The 17,221-nt window shown below is 43.8% G+C and overlaps 2 protein-coding genes across 6 annotated transcripts in view; one reads left to right on the forward strand and one right to left on the reverse strand.

Moving 5' to 3' along the window:
* Positions 1-4,578, forward strand: part of ABCC2 (ATP binding cassette subfamily C member 2) — a 75,933-nt gene extending 71,355 nt beyond the window's left edge. For all 4 annotated transcript variants that reach the window (XM_043926611.1, XM_043926614.1, XM_043926615.1 and 1 more), the window contains exons 32-33: positions 2,055-2,249; positions 3,896-4,578. In XM_043926611.1, coding sequence (XP_043782546.1) covers positions 2,055-2,249; positions 3,896-4,025 — 325 coding nt within the window. In that variant the 3' untranslated portion in view covers positions 4,026-4,578. The remainder of the gene's footprint in view (positions 1-2,054; positions 2,250-3,895) is intronic.
* A 9,951-nt stretch (positions 4,579-14,529) lies between these two features.
* The window catches only part of LOC122708909 (dynamin binding protein), a 113,849-nt gene continuing 111,157 nt past the window's right edge, over positions 14,530-17,221 (reverse strand). For both annotated transcript variants that reach the window (XM_043925727.1, XM_043925728.1), the window contains one exon: positions 14,530-16,248. In XM_043925727.1, the coding sequence (XP_043781662.1) occupies positions 16,063-16,248 (186 nt within the window). In that variant the 3' untranslated portion in view covers positions 14,530-16,062. The remainder of the gene's footprint in view (positions 16,249-17,221) is intronic.

The following is a 17,221-nucleotide window of genomic DNA, read 5'->3' on the forward strand; positions in this document are numbered from 1 at the left end:
GCAGGGAAGCAATGACGAGCAGGTTGAGTCCTTAGTAGGTGGCACGCTAGCATCACTAGGCAAAGTCCCGTGCCCAGGCTGTACCCCAGACCAGTGGAACCAGGGCCCCAGGGATTCCAGTGTGCAGCCCCAGTGAACGCCTATGAGCCCTGGTAGAGAACACCCTATGTTTGTTCTCCCTCAGCCACAGACCTGGGAACTAGCAGAACTGAGGTAGGTCTTCAGGCCTATTAAAAATGCTGTTCAAACATTCAGTCAACAAATATATATTGAGCACCTACTGAAAAGACAGAGGAAAATGCCATAGACACACCCATGCCCTCCTAGAACTGACGTGCGATGGAGAAGACAGACATTGGACAAGTAAATTCTGCACAGTAAATGCCTGAGGTGTGCAGGGCCATGGGGGCCGATCTGGCAGGCTCTGATAGGGCCCAAGGACAGAATCACACCACCCTTCTTGGACCATGCTGAGACACATGGCATTACCAGTGCCTTAATTTCAGATCTGGGGTGGTGGATGTTGAAACTTAAACTCTTTGATCAGAGACTAGAGATCAATCAGCTTGGAGATCAAGCCCTCCACAGCTAAAAGCCAAACTGATACCTCAGCAGCAGCCTGTTACTATGAAGTCCATATGAGCCAGGCAGGATTTGGGGAAGTTAAAGAAACAGTTTTGCAGTATCTGTGTTCTTACATTACAGAGAAAAACTGGAAGTTCATCTTGGGTGACTTCTCATCTCCTGCAGAAATTTTCTTGCAAGGAATTACAGAACTTTAGTCTAGCCACCCCCTGTTTAATATGTTCCCTAATGGCCACGGCAGGAAAGAACAATTAGCAAATTCCCGAATATTTCCTCCACATCATTTCCCAAAGCTTCTTAATGTAAGTAAGAGGTCCAGCCTTCATTACTGGCTTTTAGCAAATTAAAGCTATTTGCATCTTACAGGCATATTTGAATTCCACATACACTGCATCTCACACCAAGACATCATCATGTTCATTAGATGTTCATTAGCAATGGTCTCCAATCAAGGCAGAAGGCCCCAAACAAATAATTAGACTTGAGGCTAGAATTACACATTAAAATAAGGAATGGATTTACTAAGAGCACTAAGAAATGCCACTGGGGCATTCTTGTGTGGTGTCATCCTATAGTAATGATGTCAGGTCAAATACTGCTGAAGCAAGCTTGGTGGCAGCCGTCTTATTTTGAAATTGTTGCTGGTGTACTGAGATATCACTGTAGCTAAATGCAAGGTACTAGCCCTGGGCTAGTGTTTTCCAAACTTGTTAAACATGAAAGTCTCCTGGGGTGTATTCAAAATACATGTTCCTCAAAATTGTGCAATTTGCAGAGACGTGGATGGACCCAGAGGCTGTCGTCCCGAATGAAGTCAGCACAAAACCTATTACTTATATGTGGAAGCTAGAAAAATAAGACAGGTGAACTTACTTGCAAAGCAGAAGCAGAGACAGATGTAGACGATGGACGTATGGATAGAGGGGGAGAAGAGGAGGCGGCATAAATTTGGAGATTGGGATTGACATATATATATATATACATACTACTATGGATAAAATAGCTAATGAGCACCTACTGTACTGCAGAGGGAACTGTACCGTCCTCACAGGTTTGTGAGGACCTAAATGGGAAGGAAATCCAAGGAAGAGGGGATATATGTGTATGTCTAGCTGATTCACGATGCTATATAGCAGAAACGAATACAACTTTGTGAGCAGCTATACTCCAACAAAAATTAATTTAAAAAATACATATCCCTAGCCTCCTCCCCATTCTGGGAATGGAGACCAGAAGTATGAATTTTTTAATTAAGTACCTGGGGTGAGTCTAATTAATTAAAGGTTTGGAAAACACTGCCCTTGGCAACAATGAAGAGCTAGTGGAAGAGGGTAAGGCATTCTAACGGAATAGAGGTGTGTGGGTTTTGAAAGTCTGATCTGGGACGTGAAATGTACCCTCTCAGACCCTCAAGCCTGGGTACTCCCTGGTCCTTAGGGGCTAATGCTTGGTTTCTTCCATTGCTGCAGCATAGGGCAAAGGCAGCTACTGTGCCTGGCCAGGGCTCTGCTTCGGAAATCCAAGATTCTGATCATGGACGAGGCCACTGCTGCGGTGGATCTAGAGACAGATCAGCTCATCCAGATGACCATCCAAACTGAGTTCTCCCACTGCACAACCATCACCATTGCCCACCGGCTGCACACCATCATGGACAGTGACAAGTGAGTAAGGAGACAGCCTCATAGCTGGCTTAACCCTTGGTCAACAGTGATAGCATCAGTTGTGAGATATCTTTACAGAAGACTTAACCACCAGCATTTTACTGTGAAGAAATAGAGGCTGAGAGATTTCAAGTAATTTGCCCAAAATTATACATCAGGCTGACAGGGTTAAGGGAACTGTCTTGAAGGTAAAATGGGAAACTGTGTGTAACTATTAGCCAAGTATGGGCGGTGGAGGCCCAAACCAGGAGTGGCAGATGTTGATCCGGAGACCTTTTAGACTATATAGGGTCTCAACTGCTCCCCAGTAAACAGAATCTTTCTGTTCCTTCTATCTCTGACAATTGAAAATGGGGATAATGTCAGTAATCTTGAAATTAGAATAGACTCCCTTTTAAAATCAATGTGTTGGTGATGGACAGGACACCTGGCATGCTGCAGTCCATGGGGTTGCAAAGAGTCGGACACAACTGAGCTACTGAACTGAACTGATCCTTAAACAATGTGTATACTTAAAAAAAGAAAAAAGCTTACATGAATAGACATACTGCATATATTCCTGTTTTGTTCAGTATTCCACATAGAAGTCATCTGTGTTGATGCAGATGGCTGTGGTTCACCCTCGCTCCTTTGTAGCCTGGAATGAATAAACATACTGTTACCAGATTGGCTACCTTAACCTGCTGCAGCGTCCTAGTCCACAGACTCCTCGTCTTGGCCAAGGAGGTTCTTTCTCTGCTCAGATTCCCAGTCAGTAACAAAAGTGATGCTAAGGCTGAAACGGCATAAGCTTTACTCGATGGCCAAAGAATGGAGAAGTGGAAATTAGTTGGCAAATCAACTTTCTCAACCCCAGAAAAGACACCAATTATATACGATAGTTGATGTAGAAAGGGAAAGAATTGGAAAGAGTGGGAGGAATATTCATGACTTATCTGAGACCAAGGTTGTGATTTGGAGCCAAACTAATGTAACCCGCCTTTTCAGTCCTTTCTGGGCTTTTCCGGTTGTTGTCATAGCAACTGTCCTTCTCAGGTGCTGGTAGGTACATCATTTAGCATATGCTAATTCAAACCAGTCAACTGTAAAGGAAATCAACCCTGAATATTCATTGGAAGAGGACTGATGCTGAAGCTCCAATACTTTGGCCACCTGATGCAAACAGCCAACTCGCTGGGAAAGACTAAAGGCAAAAGAAGTGGGCAGCAGAGGAGGAGATGGTTAGATGGCATTACCAACTCAATGGGCATGAATCTGAGCAAACTCCAGGAGACAGTGAAGAGGAAGGAAGCCTGGCATGCTGCAGTCAGTCCATCGGGTTGCAAAGAGTTGGACATGACTTAGCAACTGAGCAAAAGCAATAATATATTACAGTGAGCACATAATGAGACCCAAGGTCTACTGGAAATCAAATCTTTCACCACCTTAGAGTCTAGTTGGTTGTAACCAGTTCTTGTTTTTCTCTTTGCAGTGTCCTCCTGAAACTTAGATAAGAGCAATTGGTTTCCATTCGAGGGAGGGGCAGGGGTATGATTATGGGGCAACCACTTTGGTACAATGCCATGACTTTAATAGTAAGTCCTGGTTATTCTTAAAAATGCCAAGGTTTGAGACACTGCTTTCTAACACTTTCTTTTCTGTTTCAGGGTAATGGTCCTAGACAGTGGGAAGATTGTAGAGTATGACAGTCCTGAAGAACTGCTGAAAAACCCTGGCCCCTTTTATTTTATGGCCCAAGAAGCTGGCATTGAAAATACGAACAGTACAACGTTCTGAGGGCAAGTCTTATGGGTTAGAGGACTATTTAGATCATTTATTTTTTGTGAAGCATATCATACATATAGAAGTGTGCGCAAAATGTATGCTTTAAAGAAGGATCATAAGTGAGCACCTACGTCCTTACTAAGATTTAAAAAAAAAAAAATCAGTATTACCAGCAACATCAGAAACCCCCTGATGATTCCACTTTGATCATTCTGGCTGGCTACCCACCCACCCTTCTCCAGAGAAACCACCATCTGATTTTTGTGATAATTATTCCTTTGCTTTTCATTTTGGTCTTACCATTTTCCTTAAACATATATCTTTAAAACAAAAAAACTTAATGTGAATGGCCTGATTCACACTGCATGTATTCTTGCTTCTTTTGTTCAGTATTATATTTGAGATTCATCCATGTCCAAGCACGTAGTGAGGCTGCTTCATTCTCACTGCTCTGGAGTACAGCAACATGTGAACAGGCCTCAGTTTATCCAGTTTAGGTTGGTCAGCAGTGGGGTGATTTCCAGGGTTTGTTGTTTTTCCTGTTATGAACAGTACTGCTATGAGCATTCTGATACACAACTCCTAAGACACGTGTAAGAGTTATAACGTATAGCATAACGTATAGCAATGGGAGGTATGCATAGGTTTAAATGCATATGGTAGGTAATGCCAATTTAAAACTTTTTTTTCCCCCAACTTGATGAGTGTGAATTGGTGTCTCCTTGAGGTTTTTAAATGTATATTTCCCTGGTTACTATTGAGGTTTCCATATGTGGTGTCTGCTGGTTCTTGTGCATAATGCTTTATCTTCTTGGATGCCTTCTGAATGTTTACCTTAAACTGCTCAATCTCTAGCATTTTTTAAAAAACTGAAGTATAGTTGATTTGCAATATTGTGTTAGCATTTTACCTGTGAACATGCTTTGAGACCTGAATTGAATCTGAGCTCTCTTAAGAGGAACTGTGAATGTTTCTGCCTGCCACCTGGGGGCGTTACCCAGAAGAAATTTGAGTTAAATACTCCACCGAGAGGTTCCAAACATGGTTGGTGGGACTTCAAACCACAATCCTGTGTGACAGCCAGCTTGCACAACGGTTGAGGTGTCCAGGTTTCAGAAGTCCCTGGGAGCCTTGACACATGACCCTTCTCCTTCCAGGCTTTTTTGTGTCACGTTATTCTGGGTTCAACATATTCTTTACCTCCATTTCAGCGATGCAGTTTTGGAAGATTTTTATTCTTTCATCAGTGTAGTCATTTGTTGACCGAGATGCTCAGAGACTGACACTTCCTAAACGAGGGACCTGGACAACTGTGAGGCAGGATTAAGAAGAGACTTGTTTACTACTGTTTGCTGGTCCCATCAGCATCACTCTAGCAATGCTTGTTTCCCCACAGCGGCAGTTTTTCTAATACTCATAATACCAGGTGGTCATGACAGCACCCGCCGAGCAGTGCCCCTTCTGGGAAGTCCGGGCTTCAGTTTTAGTGCCTCCAACCTCTGCCTTTTTGTTCCCACGGTGCTATGGGTCGTGTCTGCTTTTGCATTTGCTAGCTCTCTGGTATTTGCTTTTCTTTGGCCCTTTCTCCAATGCCTATTTAACTATTCTTTATGTTGTTCTGTTAACCTGTGATTTCTGTCTCTTGCCTAACCAAATGGGTAGAACCTTGGAGATAATGCAGTCTAAGTCTCTTATCCTTCAGCTAAGCACCAGACTGAGAGTGGTTTTATGAGACCCACGATCAAAACTTGTTTATGGCAGAGGCAGGACCAGAAACCAAATTCCTGATTTGATTTAATGATTCCTTTTCCTCCTATAACGGGAGAGGGTTTTTCATCTACCTTCTCCTGTGGATGCAGATACAAGAGAGGGGAAGCGGTCTTTTTTCTCAGTCATGCTGACTCAGACTCAGTGAAGGTGGTGGGAACCAGAGCAGCCTGGATCCAAACCTTTGGTGATGACTCCTCCCCTCCAAATCTTCTGTTAACCCAGGACTCCGTAACCCAGTCCACACTCTGGACCCACTTACCATGATCACTCTTTCCTACTTGCCTCCTGAAGTCCTCTTTTTTGCTTGTCCTTGAAGCATTAAGATGTCCCTGTTTTGGTCCTTGACCTGCCTCCCCGAGTTCCTCCATTTTCTCCTTAATTTCATACACTCAGTGGTTTCAACTTCTATGCATATGATTCTCATTTCTAGCCTCTAGTGTTGAGATTCATATGTTCCATTGCCTCTGGCATTATCACCTGGATATCCTTCAGGCATCTGACACTCACTACTCTGACAGGTCCTCTACTTCCTCTGTACTTTCTAACTCCAGTGGTGACATCACTGTCCACTCGGTCCTACAAAATGAAAACCTGTGTAGCACTCTCAGGTTTTCTTTCCTGATCAATCAGCCACCAAGCCCTTCCAGTTGCACCCCTGTTGCTCTTGCCATGGTTCAGATTCTCCTCACTGCCATCCTGGGCTAAGAGCATAGGCATCCTTGCCTCCAGGGCTGTTTTCCTCAGATACACCCACCCACAGCTACCAGAGCAATCTATTATGAAAAACTGACCATGTTACCCCTCTGCTTAAACCCTTCATTCAACAGCAACCAGAATAAAGTTAAAATCCCCTAGTATGGAATAACAAAGCTAACATCCAATCCAATCTCATGTTAAGCTCTAGTGACATTAAAACACTTTTAGAATCCGCTTGCACCACCCCCACCACCCCCCCCACACACACACACACACAAACTCACAATTACTGTCTGACTCTAGCCTTTTCTATCCCCTCTGCTTGGAATCCCATGATTACCTCTAACTCACTAAGACTCAGTAAGAAGTCATCTCCTGAGAGCCTTCCCTGATCCCCTCTCTTCTCAACCCCCATACTAGCTTCAGCACTGTGGTGGATTTTCAATCTGTGGGGCAGCTCTGCATCTGAAAGGCAGTTCTCCATGGACTCCTCCAACTTAAGATTCTGGGTGGGCAACCAGGGTGCGGCCCTGTGACAAGGTTCCACTAATCTGACACACCTGTGCCAGATGTTGATTCAGGAGCTGGAGACACAAGCACAGGGGAATCTGTCCTGGCGAAAGTAAGAGTCAGTGTCATCATCCAGGGGTAGCAGTGGCGGTGACTACAGCTGGGCGCAGTGACGCTGTGTGATAGCAAGCATTGTTCCTGGCTTCGAAGATTCAAATTGGCTTCCTTACCCTCCCAGAGGGCCAGTGAGCCACGTACTATCATTTGAAAACTTCCTTTCTGCTTAAGTTTACGAGTTGGGGGGCTGTTGTTTACAACTAAATAATGCTCCCCAGCAGCACACTTAATTTGCTTTTACTGAACTTATTATTTTGTTAGATAGTTTTTTGTTTGCATTTCTCTACTAAGCTGTGAGCCTCTTGAAAACAATTTCCTACTGTTTTGTTATCTCCAGTGGCTGGAATATAGTAAGTCCTCACTTTTTTTTTTTTTTTGAAAATCAAAAAATTATAAAGATTTTCAAAATAATCTTTATAAAAATGTAGCAACAGGGTTGATGCACATTGGTGACTTTAAAAACTAGCAAACGATATTACACAAACACTGATGATCCCTAAACTGCTACAACTTAGATTTAGTTAGCAAAAACCATATTCAACTATCAATGTGGATTTATGTTTTCCACATAGACTAGATACTAAATTGACTTTTGGAAAGGTTTCATATTCTTTGAAGACTAGACAAAAGTTGTAAAAATGAAGGGAAGAATTGGATTGTAAGAACACTCCATTTTCATAGTATCTCTTTTTACTTTGTATGCAAGTAATCTGTTATGCTATAGAATTTAACTGTTTCAGTATAAAAAGCAACTACTTAGGAAAGTAGTAGAAAAAGCGGGAAAAAAAGAGAGTATACAGTATTTCTTTCAAGACTGCTTTGGTTCTCACTGAATGAAGAATAGTCTTCCTTTCTTCAACTCTAACAGTCAAGCCCTTGGTTGACACAAGCCCTTGCTAGTCTCCTGAATGGACGGTCACCTTGGTCCTCGCCATGACAGCCATCTGGCCATTCTGCCTGATGACTGCTGATTTCAGGTCCACTTGTCCTGTGGATGTCAGGCTCCTCCGGAGCAGCAGTCTTTGGAACATTTATCTGTTGCTCAAGTCCACAGCCACTTGTTCCTCTTTGGGGAACAACCTTATTGGCATCCATCTTATAAAGACTGTCAAGGTATTTTCTGGTTGTACCTCTGAGCACAGCTGTCTCCCCCGGTGCTTGGTGCTGTAACGCCCTGGACTGCTGGCTCCTTTGTTAGCTGGCACCCAGCAGCAGGTCATTGCGATCTGGTTTGTCAGGGTTTACATTCTGGCATCATAAAGATGCCTCCTGGTTCCATAAACATGTGCTAGGCTGATGCATCTATTAGTTCCAATCTAAACAATTCCACTTTGGCTAGCTTTTCATTTTCCTTCACTAAAACATCTGAAGTTTTCTGCATACTTGGCTTTAGTGTTAATGGGTTGAACAGAATCCTTTTGTTTTATTGGAACCTAGAGTTAGGGGTATGGCACAAAGGCCAAATTAGGCCTGCTATTTTTATAAAGTTTTTGCAACACAACCATGCTTACTTGTTTCTGTATTATCTATACCTGCTTTGTGTTACAATGAAGTTGTGAGACACTCTGGCCTAAAAAGCCTGAAGTACTTACTATCTGGCCTTTTATGGAAAAGGTTTGCAAATTCCTGCTCTAAAATCAACAGTGTAGTCTGGACTGGATCATGTTTCCATTCTCAGATAATTTGCCTCAAAAATGTCATGTGGCTCCAAACCTGCAACAGATAGAATAATGGTCCCCAAAGACGTCCGTGTCTGAATCTTCAAAACCTTAAGGATTTACCTTACACAGCTAAAGGGACTCCGCAGATATGATTAAGGATAATAAGATGGCAGGCTGTCCAGGTGAGCCCAGTGTTATTACAAGGATCCTTCTAAGAGAATGAAGATGATGTGATGACAGGAAGAGACAATGGAAGATGCTGTGCCACTGGCTTTGAAGATGGAGAAAAAGACCATAAGCCAAGAAACATAGGTAGTTTCTAGAAGTTGGAAAAAGGCAAGAAAACAGATTTCCCCCTGAAGTCTCCATAAATAATGAGCCCTAGCAACCTTGACTTTGGCCCAATGAAACTGATTTCAAATTTCTGACCTCCAGAACCGACAATAAATTTGTTGTTTTACACTACTAAAGTAGTGGTAATTTGCTAAAGCAGCAATATGAAGCGAATACAATATTGTAAGTCCAAGTAGCTCTGATAAAATTGCTACTATCCTTTAACTGAAGTCAGTTTAATAATTCATTGACCTTCACTGAATCCCACTGTAGTGTGAATTTGTAGAGAGGATTATGTCATCTTTAAATTCCAGCTAGGGACTTCCCTGGTGGTCCAAGGAACTGGTCCCTTGGTGAAGACTCCGTGTTCCCAATACAGGGGCCCTGGATTTGATTGCTGGTTGGAGAGCTAAACCCCACACACTGCAACTAAGAGTTTGCATGCTGCAACTGAAGACCCCGCATGTCACAAAGAAGATCAAAGATCCCACTTGCCACAACTGAGACCCGGCGCAAATATACATTAAAAAAAAAAAAAGCTAACTTTTAAAGTCCAGCTGGAAGTGAGTACTGAATTCAGTGCTCATGGCTCTCACCCCTTCTATCAAATTGCAAAGATCTTATTCAGCTTAATCCTATTTGGAGGTAAAATTTTGATCTCACCTGAGAGGCTGCAGGAAGGTCCTTTTTTCAAGAGTCACGGTGATGCTGATGACAGGAGGCGACCATGAGAGATCAGGGATCTTTCAGCTTTGCTGGTTCTGAATCCGGGGAAGGGCTGCCACAGGAAAAGATTAGAGCTTGACTCCTCTTGGAGTCCCAGGGGACACCCAGACAGGCGGCTAGCCCTGGTGACATGGTCCTGCTGATTCTGTAGACCCCCACAAGTCCGCTTGCTCCCAAGAAATGTTCCTGAGTGGAGACACTGCTTGCTTCTGCCACTACACGCCTTACCTCTGGGACAGCACTGTCTGTTCCTTCAGGTCACCTGTGAGTGGTGGTAAGGAATAAGATACTCCTAGGCAGCTTGCAAGGGCGGCAATCTGTTGTAGAAAACTCCCAAACTGATACACACAAAACACTGTTGTGGATCTCCCCTGACAACCACAGTGGGCTGCATGAAAGGAAACAACGCAAACTAGAGATGGGAGAGACGAGCCCTGCTCTGTGGTACTGAACCGTCTGCCTCACCCAGCCCAGGTGAAATGTGAGAGCTTCATCAGTGTGATGTACTAATAGATGGGAGAGTTTAAAATCCTGTGAGTAGGGCTTCCCTGGCAGTTCAGTGGTTAAGAATCCGCCTGCCAATGTGGGAGACACGGGTTCGATCCCTAATCCAGGATGATCCCACATGCCGTGGAGCAAAGCCAAAGCACCACAACTATTGAACCTGTATTCTGGAGCCCAGGAGCTGCAACTACTGAAGTCTGCAAGTCCTAGAGTCCATGCTCCATAACAAGAGAAGCCACTGCAATGAGAAGCCCACACACCCCAACTAGAGAGTAGCCCCTACTCACCACAACCATAGAAAGGCAAACAGCAGTAAGGACCCAGCATAGCCAAAAATAAAGAAAAAAAAAATCCTGTGAGTTGTAACGACCAGAGAGATGATTTAAGAGTAAGTTATATGATACTCAAGGTTTCTCAGTCCTTAGGGCTAAGGTTCTGCAAGGGAAACACAAGTCAGAGCACAACTATGTTCTTTTAGAGCCTGTTTGTACTCCTGACCCTGAAACAGAATGGACAGAGTTCCAGCTTCACAGTTAGTTAAAAGAGTGAAACAAAATTCAATCTTTATTAAAACCATGTAATTCTAGAGCTCACAGTTCACAAAAATTTGCAGAATCATCTTATTTGTTCTCACAATAATCTTGAGAGGGAGATCCGTAATCTACACACTTTAGATGACAGGAGATTCCCACCACCACTCCCTGTTCTCCGAGGACACTTGGGAGAAAGCATCACTGAAGAGCTGCCTCCAGGCAAAAAAGGGAGCACACTCGTGACAGGAATTAAGCAGGCAAACTGGATTTGGAAATTTCTGTTGTGTCAGAAACATATGACACCCTTTCTTTCCATTTTTTTTTTTTTTGGTAATTCCTATTCTTCCAATGGTAGGCTTCCCTGGTAGCTCAGATGGTTAAGAACCTGCCTGCAATGCAGGAGATCTGGGCTCGATCGCTGGGTCAGGAAAAATCCCCTGGAGAAGGGAATGGCAACCCACTCCTGTATTCGTGCCTGGAGAATTCCATGGACAGAGCAGACTGGTATGCTACAGTCTATGGGCTTGCAAAGTCAGCCATGACTGGGCAACTAATACACACTTTTCCAATAGTGAAGTGAAGGGAAGTCGTTCAGTCACGTCCGACCCTTTGCGACCCCATGGACTGTAGCCTACAAGGTTCCTCTGTCCTTGGAATTTTCCTTCACTTGTGGCTCAGCTGGTAAAGTATCCGCTTGCAATGCAGGAGACCTGGGTTTGATCCCTGAGTTGGGAAGATCCCCTGGAGACGGGAAAGGCTACTCACTCCAGTATTCTGGCCTGGAGAATTTCAGGGACTGTACTGTCTATGGGGTTGCAAAGGGTTGGACATGACTGAGTGACTTTCCAATAGTAGAAAGTTCTTTTAAAAAAATAGCCTACACAGGTAAGTTTAATGTGCATACAAATCACCTGCAACCTTGACTCAGAAAGTTTAGGGTGGGGCCTCCATTTCCAGTGAGCTCCCAGGTTACATGGGTGGTGATGCTGCTGGACTGAAGACCACACTTAGAAAGGCAAGACCTAGCAGCCACTATGGAGAACAGTATGGAGATTCCTGAAACAAACTAAAAAATAGGAGGAAATATGCAGGATCCTCACCTGAGGAGACACACAGGACGGTAGGCTGGCGAGGGAACACAGCCCGGCCTGCTCTGGGAGGAGCATCCCGTCGCCTCTGAAAGCCTGACCAAGCCCCACTGATGATGGACACAGGGGAGGAAGACAAGGGAGCCTGGCTACAGTACTTTGGCCACCTCATGCGAAGAGTTGACTCATTGGAAAAGACCCTGATGCTGGGAGGGATTGGGGGCAGGAAGAGAAGGGGACGACAGAGGATGAGATGGCTGGATGGCATCACCGACTCGATGGACGTGGGTTTGAGTAAACTCCGGGAGTTGGTGATGGACAGGGAGGCCTGGCGTGCTGCGATTCATGGGGTCGCAAAGAGTCAGACACGACTGGGCAACTGAACTGAACAGTTCCAGTAGGTGGAGCCCTTGTTCTCCCAGTGCAGCAGCAGCGGCTGCTCGCCCTGAGTGCAACCTCTACCAGAGCCCTGGCAAGGTGGGGGGCAGCCTGAGCCAGCAAGGACAGGAGCCTGCTGAGTATAGGGAAGAGACACGCAGCTGCCCTTCCAAGCAGAACCAGAGAACTTCCTGGCATCTTCATCAGCCATGGACTGAAAACTCACTACGGACACCTACCTTGTCTGGTTTGCACTACCCAGGCACAGCTGGCTCAGCTTGCAGCCTGGCCAGCACCTCATCCTACTTACGGTACATGCAGTAAGTGGGAGAACCCAGGTCTTGCAGCCCTGCTCTGCCATTTGCTAGCTGTGTGGTCTAGAGCTACTTGCTTAATTTTCCTTGAACTTCCATTTGTCATCTTCAAAATAAACAGTGATACATAAAAAACAAAAAAAACTAAAAATTGGGCTATCACATGATCCAGCAATCCCATTTCTGGGCATGTGTATCTGGAAAACACAAAAACTCTTAATTTGAGAAGATACATGTACCCCCATGTTCACAGCAGCACTATGTACAAAACAGTCAAGACATGGTAATAACCAAAGTGTCCATTAACAGATGAGTGGATAAAGATATGGGGCATATAGACAACAGAATACTACTCAGCCACAAAAACAGAATGAAATAAAGCCATTTGCAGCAACACAGATGGACCTAGAGAATATCATATTAAGTCAGAAAAAGATGAACATCATACCGTATCACTTATATGTGGAAACTAAAAAAATGATAAAAATGAACTTATTTACAAAACAGAAATAGACTCACAGACATAGAAAATAACTTATGGTCTACCAAAGGAGAGAGGGGGAGAGATAAATTGGGAATTTGGAATTAACAAATACACATCACTATATATAAAACAGATAAACAACAGGGACCTACTGTATCAGCTCAGAGAAATAAAGTCAACATCTTGTAATAACCTATAGTAAAAAAAAAAATCTGATACATATATAACTGAATCATTTTTCTGTATACCTGAAATACTGTACATCAACTACATTTCAAAAGAAAAATAAAAGAAAAAGACCTAACAGACATGTTAAATGTTTAAACAATACTTATCTTTTCATAAACTTGCTCCCATCCCAATGATCTCCCCTTTGTTAAGGATTCCATTTCTCTAATTTCATCTTTATAGGATGCTGCTTTTTTCCACTCACAAGCAATCTGAAATCCAAGCCAGTTAGCTTTTTTTTTAAATTAGATTTTTCTGACCTTTGATCTGTCCTCCCCTCAAATCATCCTGCTATCATTAAGCTTTCCTATAAACAGACAATCTGCTTAGGAAGCTTAAGTAACCAGAAGTTTCTCATCAAATCTAAATTCCTTGACCTGGACCTCGGGGCTCTCTAGTTTGTTTGCTATGTGCCAGGCAATGTCCTAGCACTCTCCATGTACTAACTCATCCCACCCTTACCACAACCCCAGGAGGCAGAGAGCAAGTATTATCTCTATGTTAGATAAGGAAGCTGAAGCCCAGGTTGGGTAAGTTGCCAAGGTCACAATGCACTTGAGTGTCTGAAGTCAGTCTGGCTCCAGAACAAGGTGGAAAGGTTCAGCCCGACCCAATTTTAGATTCAGGCTCCATCAAAACCTTGATGTAAAACTTGGGCAGGTCACAGTGTCACTGGACCCCATCTTCCTTCCTCGTAAAATAAGTTAGCCTCGCTGGCATATAAGCTTTTTCTCCAGAGTCTACCTTTCACCCACGTTCTCTACTCCTTAACCGTCTCGGGCAACTGCTTCATCGTCACCACCTCCGCCAGTGCTCCTGCTGCTTCTCCCCGCTCCCACACCCAACCTGGCTTGAGCTGCTGTGTGACCCTGTTAGTTCAGCACGAGTGCATCAGTTTCCATATCTGTAATGGCTGGGAAATACTTACCTCTTAGAATTCCCAGCTCTTCTGTTTTGCTAGGATTTTACTGAAAGAAATGGCTTAAAATGCAGCATGGACATATTTTGAGTATAGAATGTTTCTGCCGAAATCATATTTGAAAAGGAATTCCTGAGTTTCTTCACTTAGCCTCTCCCTTTTCTTGAAACCTGAGCATCACTGAATCATCAAGAAGGTACCCCCAGAAACATGAGAAGTTCAGGCTAAACCAGGAAGAAAGTCAAGAAAACATACTTATGGCCCTTAAAATGCTTTTATTTATAAAATAACTACTTAAATATAAACATCTCTAGATATAAACACTATTCACGAGAGACTCTTGTGTTGCTGCCTTCTGATCAACCAGCAGACCCTGGGGTTGCCAAGGAGCCCCCGGGTGTCTCCCGACTGACAAGACTTTAAGGTGAAGGTGCATTTGGAGGAGCAAGGGCTGTACACTGTTCTTCATGTCCTTTCTTGCAAGACAAAATTCATGATTTCCTGTTCCAAGGCAGGCTTTCAATCTGGGGCAAACCTTAAGAATAAGAGCCCTGCTCACATACAAACTTCAGGGGGGATCTTAGTGTTAGGATCAGTAAACATCTTCCTGAGGTGGAGGAGGTACAATCAGGCACTTTAGATTCTGTTTGGCTTAGACCATGGTCTCTGAAGCAGGGGGGACTGATGAAACAGAAAATGCTTCTTTCCAAGTCTAGGATAAGCTACTTCGGGACTGCTTACCCAAATTCAAATGAGATAAACGTGCATTACGTTCTCTTCATCTGTGGACAGTAGTGTGCTTGGAGGAAGGGAGAGGCATCCAGTCTCCCTCTGGGCTGGACTGGCTTCAGCCCATTGCAGAATGAATCCCCCGAAGGGAACAGTGGGAGCTCCGATCCCGTTCTCCCAAGAAAGTCTATCAACTATTGAGCTTCAGGAAAGAAGCCAGGAAACATTATCGTACACAGACCATATAGAGATGGTGTCAGCAAGGTGCGGAGGATAGCACCTAATGTGAAGAGAACCTTTCCTATGAAGGTTCAGGGGAAAGGAAGATTCTAAACATTTTTTAAAAGGAGAAAGTAGTACTAGGTTGGCCAGAAAGTTCGTCTGGGTTTTTCCATAAGATCTTACAGAAAAACCCAAAAGAACGTTTTTAGCTGACTCAATAGTTGAATTTTGCCCAATCTGGACATGTGGTGAAATAAACAAGAAAAAGATGACAGATGACAGTGTTTTAGGGATGTTTAGAAATAAGGGGTGTGTGTGCGAATATGTGCCAGACACTGAGGTTTTAAAACACCAGATTTGGTACAATGTTGACAAACTTCTTGGCATATGCAGAGGCGCAGCCTGAAAGGGCTCCCAGAGAATTCATCCAAGTCGGTTTCTGGTCAGTTGATCATGGAGCATGGGGCCACCCCACTCAATATGGCACAACCAACATCAACTTCTTCTAATGCTATAGCACAGCTTCTAGCATAAATTGGATACTGGTCTTCTGATTGGAAATCTCTCATTTCCAAAGGCTGATCCCAGGACTTGCTTCTCTTTTCACAGTCACTGAATCGCTTGTAAGCACCAGGGTCCATTTCAAATTCTAGAGATTCTAGTGAGCATCAAGGCTGACAACCCAATCGAAGAGAACAAGACTTATGCCCCACTGTGCCATGGTTAAGCAATGTGGCAGGGCCAGTGTCTCAGGAGCAGGAGCCCTCTTGGCGGATACCAGAACCCTTCAGCAGAAGGAAGTGAAGGCAGCAAGGATGAGTGGGAAGCAGAACAGGCTCAGGTGTATTCAGCTTTGCGGATATAATTGGATGGAACATAACCCTTTTTCCCATTGACTTCAGCTAACCACCATTCTGTATTTCCTGTAACATCTTTAAACTCTAGGATCTTGAGTCTCTGATTGGCTGACACACTCAGTTCATTTGGGTTCCGTGCCTTGAAGGTATAAACAGCAAAATAGACCTGTGAGAGGGAGAGAAAGTGGGTTAGGAAATGGGAAACATCTGAGAGCAAAGCTACCCAAGAGAACTTCCCATGGTGACGGGTACCACCTGATCTGGACTATCCATTATGGCAGCCCCTAGACACACGGCCATTGAGCACTTGAAATAACAGCTAGTGAGATGAAATAACTGAATTTTACGTTTTGTTTAACTTTACCTAACTTAAATTTAAATAGCTACATATGGCTGATGGCTACCATAATGAACAGGACAGCTTTAAAGAAAACCAAAATTCACTTATTTTACTCTTTCAGAGTTGCCTTAAAAAGGGAAAAAAGCTTCAGTCAGTATGGAAAATGGATGAGACAAGAGGATGCTCTTTCATACTCCTAACACAGAAATTCTGTATTTAAAAATCTTTACAAAACAACAAAAAAACCACATCTAATCTAAAAGTAAGAAAGGATGCTCTCTAGATGCCCATAACAGGGCTAGGAAGGAAAGCGAAGGTGGTGGTCCGTGATCAGGAGGAGGAACCATGAGGCCCGCAGGGGCACAGAGATGAACACACACCCAAGGGTGCTCAAGGGCTGGAGCTGATCAGGTTAGAACTGAGCTCCTTGCACAAAGTCACAATCTCAGAAAGGGCCATTTCCTGGTCCATTTCCACCAGCCCACTGGTGGGTCCAGAGCTGCGATGTGTGTCCTGGGCTTGTAACAGAACCACAGCAAGCTCACTGATAAAGGTAAGACACACTTGGAGACTCATGGCTGCAAGTGAGCAAAGGCAGGTGGCCAGGGATTCCTCAGCTGTGGATGTGAAAGTGGCTTTAAAACATGTAGGTTTGAAATGTTTATGATACAAACAAGGGGCCATTACAAAAAGAACAGGAAAAACTGAAACAGAATCAGAATTCTATTCCTGAATTCTAGAAATATAGCTACTTGAACAAGAAACTAAGTAGATGAGTTAAACAGCAGACTTTATACCA

The sequence above is a fragment of the Cervus elaphus genome, chromosome 15, assembly GCF_910594005.1.
Source record: "Cervus elaphus chromosome 15, mCerEla1.1, whole genome shotgun sequence".
NCBI lineage: Eukaryota > Metazoa > Chordata > Mammalia > Artiodactyla > Cervidae > Cervus > Cervus elaphus.